Source organism: Etheostoma spectabile, chromosome 18 (assembly GCF_008692095.1).
Source record: "Etheostoma spectabile isolate EspeVRDwgs_2016 chromosome 18, UIUC_Espe_1.0, whole genome shotgun sequence".
NCBI classification, from domain to species: domain Eukaryota; kingdom Metazoa; phylum Chordata; class Actinopteri; order Perciformes; family Percidae; genus Etheostoma; species Etheostoma spectabile.
In genome coordinates this window covers 22,846,824-22,860,690 of record NC_045750.1, presented here as the reverse complement: position 1 = coordinate 22,860,690, position 13,867 = coordinate 22,846,824, and the positions used below count along the sequence as shown (strand labels likewise).

At 40.4% G+C, this 13,867-nt stretch overlaps 1 protein-coding gene across 1 annotated transcript in view; it reads left to right on the top strand.

The window, feature by feature from the left end:
* Window positions 1–13,867, top strand: part of nrxn3b (neurexin 3b) — a 324,175-nt gene that overhangs the window by 147,067 nt on the left and 163,241 nt on the right. Inside the window, exon 18 of the mRNA XM_032543642.1 lies at window positions 1,951–2,070. Within this exon, the coding sequence (XP_032399533.1) occupies window positions 1,951–2,070 (120 nt within the window). The remainder of the gene's footprint in view (window positions 1–1,950; window positions 2,071–13,867) is intronic.

The window sequence follows — 13,867 nt, the reverse complement described above, 5'->3', positions numbered from 1 at the left end:
AAAAAACACACAAAGATAACAAGTGATAGAGAGACGACTGGCAGACAAAACATCTGATTAAGCAACTAGAAAAATAAAAATTGATTATTGCGCGGTCACTACATTTTCACGCTACAGCACTGCTGCAATGTGAATGTAGCCACACTTATGTTCGAATCTAGCACATTTAACTGAATATAACAGTTATATAAATGGTCTTAGCATGTTTTTTACCTGCTAACCACCAGACTAGGTATAACATTGAAAAAGTTGCAAAGAATTACACAAGTATAAAAACAGAGTAAACTGATTCTGTTAGATAAGTGATGTAAATGTATGGCAGTCATATAGTATAAAAGCTGTGCTAAATTTGACAATTTGTGGCAGCACTGTGTCAACTTTGCCAGTTGTGACACATCAAAGGCCTGCATAGACCGCAGGAAGAGGCTGTCACCGCACATCTAAACATCGGCATGCTTTCTGATGTCAGACCCCTCTCACTGTCGCTCTCTTTTTTTTTTTTTCCCGAAACCTATCATGTGTGCTACTTTCCCCAGCTGAGAGTGTTTTTCAGAGAGCGAGCGACCTCCTGCTGCAACGCTCAAACGCAATCGCTCACACTGACAAACGAGCAGCGACGTGCACATGCAGACACGAGATTCCTGCTGATATGATACAGAAATCCATGTATGCGCACAGTGTCGAGGATGCCTGGTTGACTGCCATCACCGTACATTACACAGTAAATGCACTTTCAGCTGGCAAACTTGCTCTGTTCTCCACTTCAAATGTCTTTCTTCTCTTCACATTGTCTTGCACAAGACAATTGACACCGTTTACTTGCATTTGTCTGCCATTTATTTGGACTGTTTCATTTTTTTTATTTACTTTTGGTTTCTTTACAATGTGGTTATCAGAGGGGTTTCTGTCAAGGTTCTCCCTCCCTCGTGTCTGTCTGGACTCCGACGGGGGCATTGTTTATCTCGTTATCTATCTGTCCTTAACTGCATTCCCTCTAAGTAGAAGTATTCAAATGTAAGAGCAATGTGTGGTGTAGAAGAATAGCAAACACACATCCAGTTTGACTTTGAATACCCTCGTCAACTCCTGTCCGACAGTGCATATGCGACGATATGCACTAAGTGTTCCCAAGTGATCTTTTTTCTTTCTTTCCTCGTCTGCTCTACATGAACTCTGTCTGCCTAGTGTGTCTAGTTTTCACCGTGTATTCTCAAAGTGAAAGAGAGGTTTGGAAAGAAAATTGCCAGGGCCATTTTAAAGGCATTTATTTTGAATAAATGAGTACTATGTAATGGAATTTCTTTTATCCGTGAGTCATTTGTTAAAAGGTTTTTTTTGTGTTGTCTTGCTTGTTCAGAGGGAATGCAGCGTTCAAAGTTTTACTCTCATAAAACTTTTTTTATTATTATTTTTTATTACTTGTTGGAATGATGAAAATGGCATGCATGTCCACCAGCACAAAGAAACAAAGAAGGAAATGAAGGGACGTTGACAGTGCCATCACATCAGCCCATATGTGGTACAATTCGTCTGCTGTAGCATGTCTTAAATGCAGACTAGAACTAAACTAGCATTGCTTTCTGCAGAGCAGTTTCTTTTACAGCAATTAACTCAGAAAATGCCAATGCTCCCACTGCTTGAAAAGCGTGCTGTTGATCCTGTGAAAACCACTGCTTCGGCTTGCCGCTGTGTTTTCCGCTTTACCCAGCATGAAACAGGATTCCCCAGACTGTTTTAAATGTGTTGTACTCCAGGTCAGGCTTCCTGTGGTGGCACTGTTTGCTTCCTTGTCCTTTCTTCTAGGCCCACATACTGTACATCTATTTCTCCCGGGTGCATTTCTCCTGCATGGGTCCTGCATTGTTAAAGCTCAGCAGTAGCTCTTATTGTTGCTTGACCGTGCTCCTGTGGTATTTCTTTCTTTCTTTCTCCCTCCCGCCTTTTCTCCAGGCCCAAGTACGACCTGTCAGGAAGACTCGTGCGCCAACATGGGGGTGTGTATCCAGCAGTGGGAGAACTTCACTTGCGACTGCTCTATGACGTCTTACTCTGGGACTCACTGCAACGACCGTGAGTATCACTTAAGATTGACTTGTTTTATGTGTATTAGATATGTTTCTTGTGGCTCTGAAGAGAGCTATCAAGCCTGAGGAAATTACTCAAGTGGCATCTATGAGGTAATATTGGCTTAAACTTGGACAATATGGGCACTCACCAGTCAGGGATTGTTTTACAAAACTCAAGTTGCATTATGGGAAGTAAAGGATCCAATTTCCAATTCAGCTTAACCCATATTAGGAAGTAAAAGTCCCCCTTACTGTATGGAAGTGCAATGCTAAATAGGAGCACTCCTTAAACATTGTGTGCATTCAGTCAACACCAGGCACACACATACACAACTGCCATATTTCACTTTTATCACATAACCCTATTCTGTGTACAGAAGTGCATAAAAACACATTATTATGATACGTGCAGTCATTTCACCCTTATAAAAACTACAAACACACACGCACATAAATTGGATGCACCTATTGTATGGAGCCGTGTCATCCTCTCTGCAACAGTGAGCACCATATCCTTGACTCAAGGACTCCAAGGCAGTTTCACTCATGTGCTTATTAAGCCTTTGTCAGATTTGCTGCATGAAAGTGGAGCTGAAAGCTTCATGTGATCTTTAAATGAAGCCACTGAGAGTTTGCAGGCAGTTGTTGAGGGTTGTTATATTTTTTTTTTCTGCTGCAATGCAGGCAATTTCTCATGACAAATGCTTCATGTCCCGAGCTTTCACTTTTTGGGCTTCAGAGTGAACGGCTGTGACTGATGATGTGTAAAATATCCACTTTTGCCTCAATCGCCTTTTCATAAACGCCCTTCAAATAGCTATCACTGTGTGTGTGTGTGTGTGTGTGTGTGTGTGTGTGTGTGTGTGTGTGTGTGTGTGTGTGTGTGTGTGTGTGTGTGTGTGTGTGTGTGTGTGTGTGTGTGTGTGTGTGTGTGTGTGTGTGTGTGTGTGTGTGTGTGTGTGTGTGTGTGTGTGTGTGTGTGTGTCTTATCCCCATGACAACAGGGGACTTCCCTTCAGTAATCACGGTTGGCGGTCTTTCATTTAGCGGTTAATAGTCGGGGCATACTGCTGCTGGGCCAGACTAATGAGGTGGTAGAGGCTGTTAGGAGAGCTGCTCTCTGTGAGCACTGGCATCCCCTAATCATCCAGACCTTTCTGATGTTAGATCCAGCCACTGTGTGTGACTTCATATCTTCAACTTTATTTTTTCTCTCTTTTTTTTTGCCCCTCCTTCTCACTCTCCTCTTTTTCTCCCTCTGTGAAAGATCATCCGACATAATCGTGTCCACGCAGAGCAAGTAATTGTCTCTGATTCTTTCTTTGGCGATAGGAGCTGTGTGTTTGTGTTAATTAGGGTTGAGAAGCCCTCATTATTTCACCTCATGCTGCTGCTTGGGATGACATAGAGGGAGCTGTCATTGATTTCTGACTAATACTGGCATATTTTGTCCCGAAACACAAGTGGAGAGTGAGTTATTTGCATCCCATGACAGTGCAGGTTTAAGTCTTATTTCTCCTGTTTCTGGTTTTGGAGATATATTTGTCCACTAATATTGACTGGATTGTCCAAGCGTATAATAGCATCCTTAAAGAGTGATATTGCCCTAAATGGGAATTTTGTAGTTGATTTTCTTTCTCTGTTAGTGCTCTTTCAAGCTACTTTTTTATTTCCTGTGCTAGAAATAAGAAAATAAACAATACGGACAAAGTGAAAAGGTTAGTGAGGCAAAGTCAGACAAAGAGGCAGTTTAGTTCACTGAAGTTAACATTTCAATAAGTGCACACACAGATCTATATGAGACCGTCTTTCCAAGATAAGGAGTCTAAGTTTACTTCTCCTGGATTGAGCCAATCTTCTGATGTTGACTGATGACAGCCTGCGTCCCTGTGAGGCTTCATGAACTCAGCAGTGCAGTCATACACCACCAGGTGGCAGTAAATCCATAAGCAGGACCGAGCGCACTCCCTCTGTGCTTCTGCGAGAAAATGAGATGCAATCCCTTGACCATGAAATCAGCTTTCCTGTTATTTTCTTCCACTGCTCTCTCTCTCTCTCTCTCTCTCTCTCTCTCTCTCTCTCTCTCTCTCTCTCTCTCTCTCTCTCTCTCTCTATCTCCCTTACTACAAACACACACAGCCCATCCAATTGCTATAGTTATGGATCATAGAGAGAATATTGTGCAATCTCCTACACAATGCAAAATCTAATGTAGTACAATGCAATCATATTGCCAACAGTTTTATTGTAGCTTGGTAAAAAATCAAAACGGGGAACAGGGTATTTGCTTTGTGTTTGCTTGTGTGCTTTTTACGACTGTGCGACTGCCTTTTATTCATTGAGCAGCACAGTGCTAAGAGAGAGTTTAATTAACAATGTGGCAGTGGAGCCTCTCCCTCTGTTTCTCTCAGTCTCTCCCTCTCTGATACAGTAGCTGGCAGCAAATATCAGTAATTGTCTGCTTCTCTGACTCCGTCTCGTCTCTCTAGCCATTGTCCAAATGAAGAAACTTTTACAAAGTAAAGTGAACATTTCTGCCAGTGAAGGCTCTTGCAGTTTCATCTGTGCTGATTGTTAGCGCCGAGCCTCCGTGCCCTCTCTGCACTTCTCCATTGTAGCCAACAGGGCTCTACGTGGCGGAGAGAAGAAAAAGAATAAAACCTCAGCAGACAAAAACTATCTACACTCCTTCCATTTATTCTTGTGTACCCCTGCAGCCCGCACTTTGTCACTGCACACCTTTACTTATGGGAACAAGACACAAAGGAAATTTGCAGGGCTCTTTGCACCATACAGGCTATTTTCAAAGCCACTGGAGGTACATATAGTGCCGCGCACTGCTTTTAAAGGAAGGGTGGGGGGGTGGGGTGGGGGGGAATGAACTCTTTTTATAGCATTTTCATCCTGCTCGGTTCTGGCTCACTGCTTTTGTCATGCTCATCTCCATCTCCCTGTCGTCTACTAACATCCACCCCTTTTTATCTTCGTCTTTTCTCCTCCTCTGTGTTTTCTGAGCGGACCTCTCCCTGTCAGGTTCTATGAATACCGTATATTTTCATAAAAATCCAAGGACATGGGAGCTGTGGGCCAGGCAAGAACAGCAGCGGACACCCCTCTTCCACATCCAGAGTAATTACTCAACTTACGTAATAGAATTATCTCTGCAAAGGTCGCTGCATTGTTCCACAGTCAAGAACATGGTAAACAAACGAGAGTGGAGAAAGGGAGCTGAAGACAGGCAGCAGAACACTGTTCGTCAGTTTGATGTTGACATCAGTAATTGCCGAGATAGATTTAGTGATGAATTTCTCTGCCAGTGTATTGATCCCAACCAACCCTCTGCTCCTGCTCAACCCAATGTCCCTGATCACTTTTCAAGGCATGTTCAGAGGGCTGTAACAATATCTGGCTAACTGCTTACATAATGACATAGCAGCAGCATTCACTATTTAAAAGAAAATAATCATGGCATTCGCCTCATAGTCATTTCTTCCTCCTCTCGGAAGGAGCAAGCAGAGAAAAAAAAAGGAACAAAAGAGGTTTGGGGGTTGAGGAACAAGATGTTTGCTTTCTGCAATGTTCTACCCAGTAGTAAACCAACAATAAGAGCGTTTTCCTTCTATTGACTGATGTATCTGCTTAACGGGGGCTGGGAGGTAAAAGCCACACAATAGCACTATTCACTTGACGTGACGTCAATGTTGAGTGAAGGTTTCAGATAAATAAGCAAATGGGTAAAGACACATACACACGCACAGACGGCTGGTTTCTATAGACCTCCTCATGGTGATCACTGGAAGAACTTTAATTGGAGCATTGAATAATTCAACCTGCTGTCTCTGTAAATGAGATTAACCCTTGTGTGTTGTTTGGATCAGTGGGACCCGTTTTCAATGTTTGCTAAAAGAAGAGTTATGCTATGTATTAGTTATTCTGACTAAAACTCATTGGCCTTGGCTCATTTTCTGTGAAGAACAAAATAACAAATAACTTATTTTCAATGACCCCCTACACGTTACTATAAATATGAGTTGTTCAGGTCTACTGAATCAGAGTGTATTTAATTGTAGGTGCTTGCACCTGCTATGGCCACACAAAGTTACCACATTGTTACATTTCAAGCACTTTCACCTGTTCTGATTAAGTTCTAAGAAATAAGCACCAGTAATGATCAAGAATCTTGTTTGTATTTTTTTTATAATTTAATTTCCTTGTTTTCGCACAATAAACGAAAATGATCATAAATGTGATCTCACAGGAGTAAATAGGAACCATAAATAATGTGTAAATCATTGATGATTGAGCTAAAGTAAACATCTGTTAGGTACATTTACATCAGCTGTTATGGCTGCATTACTTTAAAAGCCTAATAATGCAGTGGGTCCACCAGACGTGGGAACATTGGCTGTGTAACTAAAATCTGAACACCTTACAACCCTTGTGTTGGCTGGGACTGGCCAACAGGTGTTGAGCAGGGTTTCGCGGACTGTGAAGCACTCTCTTGAAACCTTGGAACTTGGGTTAGTTTCAGCTGGGCACAGATGTAGTGGTGGCAACTTCAGACATGGACATCTTTTTCAGCCAGTTAAAGCAATCGATATTAAGATTAATCAAGAAAGGACAGCAGTAGATGGCGACAAATAGATGTGGAATGCAGCGTAAATTATGTTGTTTTACACAGTATGTGAAAGTATCTTTTGGCTTAAGATAGTTCATAAATGGAGCATAGAAATATGAGAACGTTTGCCTATAAATACCACAGGTAGATCAGAAATGGGCCAAAAGAGACCCATAGAGGATGATTTGTCCTCAGGACACAACTTATCCCAAAAGCACACTTTGGAGTGATATCACTTTCTTTGTTGTAGTTGTGGCATATATGTTGGCTAAAAGTGACTGAGGCATCACATCATATCATTGCTTAAACAGCCACTTAACAGCTGTCCACAGTACCATCACAAAGAAACATGATGGTTTGCTGCTTTGAGGAAACAGCTCCTGTTGTTGTGTTTGTTGTGTCGCTGTGGCTGAAAGAAAAATGTAATTGCCCGACATCAACCCGGTGGAATTACCCAAAACGCATACATACACAAGAGTGCGCAAACATAAAGTTGCCCCTGCAGGGTTTATAATCTCTCTTCCTCTCTCCATCACTTTTCTTCCTTGTCTTATGATATCTGTATTAGAACCCGAGCTGCATGTCCAGCCCTTGGGGGGTCTAACAAGCTGCCCCGCTATTGGCTCATGATGCTAATGATGCTTGCCCAGCACTGCATCATGTCACTGTGATAAGAGTGGATGTCGCTTGTGTCAATCGATGTGTCACCGCCGTGCTCAGAGCCGCGGTATAATTGGATATATGCGGTGCTGTGGAGCCTAAACGCTCCAGGGCCAGAAGAAAAGAGAAGATGGAGGAGAAGAGTGTGAGATGTTGCTTTTCAATGAGTGTCAATGAATTGGAGTGTTGATGAACAGTTTTCAATATCTTTGGATCATTTATTTTTATTTTTGTATTTATGAGCCATTAGTCTTATGGCAGGATTATTTCTTGGTAGTTGACTTGTTCAATATTTCTATATAAACAATGGATCAAATGAACAAATGTAATGTGAACGATGTTGCTTGTAATAACAAGCCCCTTATTGTTTTAGTACAGTGGCCCACAACACTGTTCTCATTCAAGGCTCCCTGTGGATATATATATATATATATATATATATATATATATATGGTGAATAGGCATTTCCCAATCTATCGGTGATTGGCATTTATAATGGCCGATTTAAAATATATATATATATATATATATATACACACACACATATTAATATTAATTCATCAGAATAATTTATAATGACAAATAATTGATTCTGATGAATGAATATTTAAAAAATAAAAACGGACTGTCAACCATGAGCGTTGGCGTTGCATAGTTTGTCCACCAGAGGGCACTCTACAAAGTCCCTGTTATTTTGTTGTTGTTTTTGTTCAAAGGACTTCAAGTTTCAAATCTTAAGTATGTAATTTTTTACATTTTATTTATCAGAGCTTTAATATATTTTTATGTTCCTCTGATCTGTTGTGGCAATAAAACAAATTATCATTTTATTTTAGTGAGAACTATTAAATAACTACAAATTACTAAGGTTAGGAAATTCTATTTGTTTTGTAACGTTTTTCTGGATTTATTTATATCGGATTTTTAAATAACCAAATATTTGTTTCCGTATCGACTGTCGGGCTCTAGAGAGAGAGTGCATCTAATTTGATATGCCATTTAAAAAATAAAAAAAAAACGGCGAAACCGGCACCATCTGTCAATGAGTGGAACATCATAAAACGGCTGAATGTAAATCGATTAGTTTGCTTGGCTCTATGGCACTATAATCAGTGTATATACACTCACCTAAAGGATTATTAGGAACACCATACTAATACATACGAACATGTGGAAGTTCTCCTGCTGTGATAAAGAAAATCATGACTTTCAGTCTGGAACTCCTCTTTCTGCAAACTGTTTCGGTTAGCAAATGAGAGAGATGTTGTATGGAGAGGGAGGGAATGATTGAGTTGAACACATTACAGACAGTTACGATGAGGGGTATCCATCTGTTTTGGTGCCAGGCGAGTAACCTTGAGGCTGTCGGAGCGTTCCCAGCACCCACCCTGGCCCTCACAGGCTGAGAGCCCAGCCACAGACGCATCCATCAACACTTGTTCCTAGACACATTTCAGGAGCAGCGGCAACACATACAAATCACCCAATCAATACCTTCGAGCGCCTCGTCCCAACTTCAGGGTTTTGGGCAGGAACATGTCTTGAGCAAGTGCAAGTCGTACGCATGTTTTTCTTTAGCAGCTGTGATATTTCTTTTTGCTCTGGTCTTTCATTCATACCTGTTTATTTCATCATTTTTTTTAACTGTTGCCATGTTTTTTGTCTGGTATTCTAGTAAAAAAAGATGAAACAATATTTTCTTTTAACAGTTTGTTGCTTTGGTGTTGAAATGCCACACAAATAGAAGTAATTTGTAATTTTCAGACAGCATGCTTTGCACTCAATTGCACAAGTGAGTACAGTACAATACACCTCCCCCCAATCAACACCAATTTATATGTGCATGGATCAAACAGAAAGGTGAGTTGGTCTCACTCTATCTCTCTATTGTTCTTGTTGCACTCTCCCTCGTTTCTCTCTTTTGTTTCGCAGCAGTGAGGCTGACAGGTAGTCATCACCAGTAGGGAGCTAAACCACTCAAAGCAGACTACAATGAATAAAGCTCTCCTCTATACAGCACTTAACAGTAGGGTACTTTATCAAAAACAAGGGGACCTAGATATACCAGACTCTGTTTGTATTCAATTTCAATCAGAAGTCGATCCAACTGCGTCTCTGACTGCATTTCAGCAAGTGACAGGCTTAAGTAGACTTGATAATAGGGAGTACTGTATGTCTCATGCCTACTGACAGTCACCTTTTAACACTTATACTTTAACACGGGAGGTCACTCATCAGAAGGCTGTGGGATAAAGTGGTTCAGCCCATCGAGCTAGAAACGAAAATTGTTTGATAGCTTGCAACTATTAATTTCTACCATTAACAGGCTCTCAACGGAAAAACCCTGTGTTGCATGCGTCTCAAGGGCACTCATATCAGGAATATGTCCCGGTGTGGGGGGGCCAAAACGTCTGTCCACAGTCTCCATCAGATGAAACTGATGATTTTCATCAGGTGAAGGCATTTCAAAGGCAATTACCTCTGACATTTTTATTTCTGAAGAGAACAGGCAGTCCACTCCCACTCACAATACCGAGACACACTGAGTTCATACGTGTCCAACTCTAGAAGAAAAGGAAGGATATTTGGAGCATTTTAACGGTTCTTTAGGTAACTTTTATAGAAATATGTTTTTGTCAAATTTGCTGAAGATTATAACAATATATCCTGACAGTAGTACATGAGGCAGATTCTCTTCTCTCCTCTCTTCTGTCTTTGCCTCCCCCTAGTAATCCTAATAGCATTTGAAGTGTCCACCGTGCCAGAACAAAAACAACCAATCAGGGTCGAGGATCCTCTAATGCAGACACTCATTTACTCATTTATCCTGGGACGCCGGTAGCAGTTCTTAGTTTTGGCTCGACTGTTCTTCATCATGGTGGGCGGGTCACAAACTTTCTCATTTTACAGCGAAACAGTACACACTCATTGACCGCAGTTCATGAGCAGTCATTGGCACTGCGTTAGGCACTCCTCAGCTAGGATTGGTTGTTTTCCTTATGCCATTCGGAGCGCCAGGAGGAAGCAAGGAATGTTATTTATTTCACAGCTGATCTGATTCATGTAGTACTGTCAGGATATAGTGACAGTATGAGAAAATATGACAAGAAGTCATTTTTTATCAACGTTACCATTGGCAGTTTTACAGTCTTGTCGTCCCTGTTGGCTTCAAAAGTAGTTGACAGAACAATCTTATTACAAGGTTTTTTGTTTTGGAGCTTCTAAGCTTTCAAGAAGTCTTTTAAGTGCTCAGACAAACTCCACTAGCTCTTTGTGAAAGATGGACTCATCTGCATGTGAAAGTAGATATTTAATGTGCTGTAGCATTTTGACAAATGTCTACTCAAAGATGTGGAGATTTTTGTAATTTAGTCTTTGAAAAAGCATGTTGGCCTGTGGCTCAGGAGGTAGAGCGGGTGGTCCATTGACTGTTGGCGCTTTGATACCTAGCTCATTTTATTCATATGCCCAAATGTCCTTAAAAAAAGATGCTGAACCTCCTGATGGTTAGGTCATTGTCTTTTATAGCAGCTCTTATGCCATTTATGTGTGTGAATGAGAGGCAATTTGTAAAGGCCTTTGTAGAAGGAAAAACTCTTTAAGTGTAGTTAATTTACTATTTAAATGCACAGTAAGGAATGCGTTGGACCCCTGAGTGTAAAAGTATACCCAGATGGTGCCCAATTTGTTTTTTTCACTTGGATTTTTCTTTCGGCCTTTCCTGGGCTTTCAGCATTTTTGTGCCAATGGAGCACATAGTGCTGATAGAGACGTCCTCTGGCTGAAGAACTTGTGGCCTGTTTGGTCCCCACACATATAAATGACACCTAAATATTTTACATTACATTATTTTTTTTTATTTTTTAAATGTTTCAAATTTCATTTGACCCAAGGGATCTGACTGAAAATATTAAGTTGAGTGCATTTATCAATTTACAGCCGTTCATTTAGAAAGAAAGGTTGGTTGTTTAACACCCACAAAGAACCCTTCTGTTGTTGACAATGATTGGATGAAGTCGCGTATATGGGCATGGTTAAATGACTGAGTCTGCAAACCAAGCATACTGTAGTAAATCAGTATGCTGTATCTTAGCATCCTATTCTTCTTTATTGCCAGTTAAACAAATGATTTGGACAGTCGTGGCATAGTTTCTGGTACTCCCTTTACTGAGGGTGTTTATCCCGTCGTGGTAGCTCAAACACACACACAAACAGGGAATGATGCATGTTGTGATACTGACGTCTAACCAAACACCGTTGACCACAATGTTTAAAGCTGAGACTAATCACACGCTCAGTGCTTAATGTTTAACTCCTAGGGCTGGGTACCAAATTCAATAGTTTTTAGGCGCCGACCAAATTACCTCAAAGCATTCAGTATTGAAACATGCCTCGTCATTCAATACCCAATTTCAATATCTAAAAAGTAAATCTCGACAGCGAGCCAGTAAGCATCCAGCATGCTTCTACCAAGATAGTATGTTATATGTCTTTGAGACAGGCAGGAAAAACTCTAGGTTATGCACAGAGACTGGGCTCACGTAGGAGGAGCGGAAAAATCTCACTGTTTTATTTCATTTGGATCCTGTATTGCTTAGGTATCAAAGTCACAGTATTAGAATCAGCACCTGTATCCAACATTTTTGAACACTACCCAGCCCTATCACCGCCTGATAATTAATGAAGTTCTGACTCAAAGTTTTTCCTCTCTTTCTCTCCGTTCATCATGTCTTTCTACCACTTTGCTTCACACCCCTATTTTTTTCCCTTTTTCTCAGCTTCATTGCTATGCCTGTGATTATTGTGTCAGCAGCTTCCTAGTTCATCACTTAGCCCCACACAGATGGTGCTTGCTTGCAGACTTTCACGGTAGATTGTACTAACTTGCTTTAGGAGTTTGCAGCCATAGCCTACAGATTTCACACCTGCCTCTATAGGAGCCATCAATGCAACCTCTTTGGTCATTGTATTGCTGTCTGAGGTGCAGAGAGGTGCAACATATCATAAACATCTAGATCGCTTGATCTTTATTGACTATGGATCAGAGATGGAAACATTTCTTGGTGATGAAACGATGTTTATGCTAAATGACAGTTTTACTTTTTAGTGTTGAAGTTTACGCAAACTATTTGCTACAGTATACAGTATCTTTAAATAGATACTTTCCAGAAACACTATGCAGTATCCATACTAGTTCATCTTAATTCCATGATCTAATCCTAACGTTTTAAACATACTTGATCAGTTTCTAAAATGCAATAATTATGGCTTCAGGTTTGTTTAGTATGGTCTCCGCCTCTTTACTACTCTCTGCTGTCAATGTAAATCTTTCCGTTATCTTCCCTAGGATGTAAATGGACATTTCCTTTTTAAAAATACAATTCACTAGTTCCATATTATGATAGTATTTCCTACAAAGTGACTCATCTTTAGCCTACTTGAGGAAACATGACATGATAAAAATCCAGCGCTCAAAAGGTCATCATTTATATTCATTATACAATGGCCTGGATGAATATGTAATTCTGATTTGCTCAAGGGTTGTTGATTAATTTCACATAACCGCCCCTCTGACATAGTAAGTAGTAAGTCATTATCCTTCTACTCTCTGTACTCTGAGTTCATCACCTTGTTCAGAATTCCTCTGGAAAGATATGATAATGCGGATGGTGGATTTCAGCACTGCTGTGGCAGGAAGGTTAGCAATGACCGTCTGTTAACATTAATCACCAACTCACCCACATTTTTCTTTACTACATCCAAACATGCACAGGACCACATTGGAATATAACGTGGCTCTTTCGATTTAAAACAATATCTATGAGCTAATGAGTTGCATTGGGAAAAACGAGAATACACACCAGTGGTGGAAGAAGTATTCACATCCTTGACTTAAAGCTTTACTGCGTAACTTTTTGATATTACTGAACGTCCGTTACATTTAAGCCACTTCCAAACGAGTTGCTACAAAGCTAATTAAGACTATGCTCGCCACACAACACTCGTGTGTTTCTCTGTACGGCTGTGTTCTTTGTTGTGTCGTCAGTGACTTTACCGCGCAGAAGCTTGAGTGAAGATAATTACCTCTTCTAGTCCTTCCAGTCAATCTTCTTTTTTTTAAATCCTGTGTGTCCTCCTTGTCTACAGGCAACTGCGTGGAAGGGTTGTAGGGGCACATATGTGATCAAGGAAGGCTTGTACCATGTGGACTCTCCGACAGTTTTTTTGTCATTACTTAGAATTCCTTATGGGGGCGACAGAAACTATGCACTTTAGCTTTAAGTAAAAAAGTAACAATACCACACTGTAAAAATACTGTTACAAGTTAAAGTCCTGCATTGAATGTTACTTAAGTAAAACTCTATAAGTATCAGGAAAATGTACTTAAAGCATTAAAAGTAAAAGTACTCAATGCTGAAAGATCCTCACATTTTAAAAACTGGAAACAATTTAAACAGTTCTGTCAATCAACAGAACTAGTTAGTTGTCTAATCATTTCAGCTGAACTTACATATACTATATA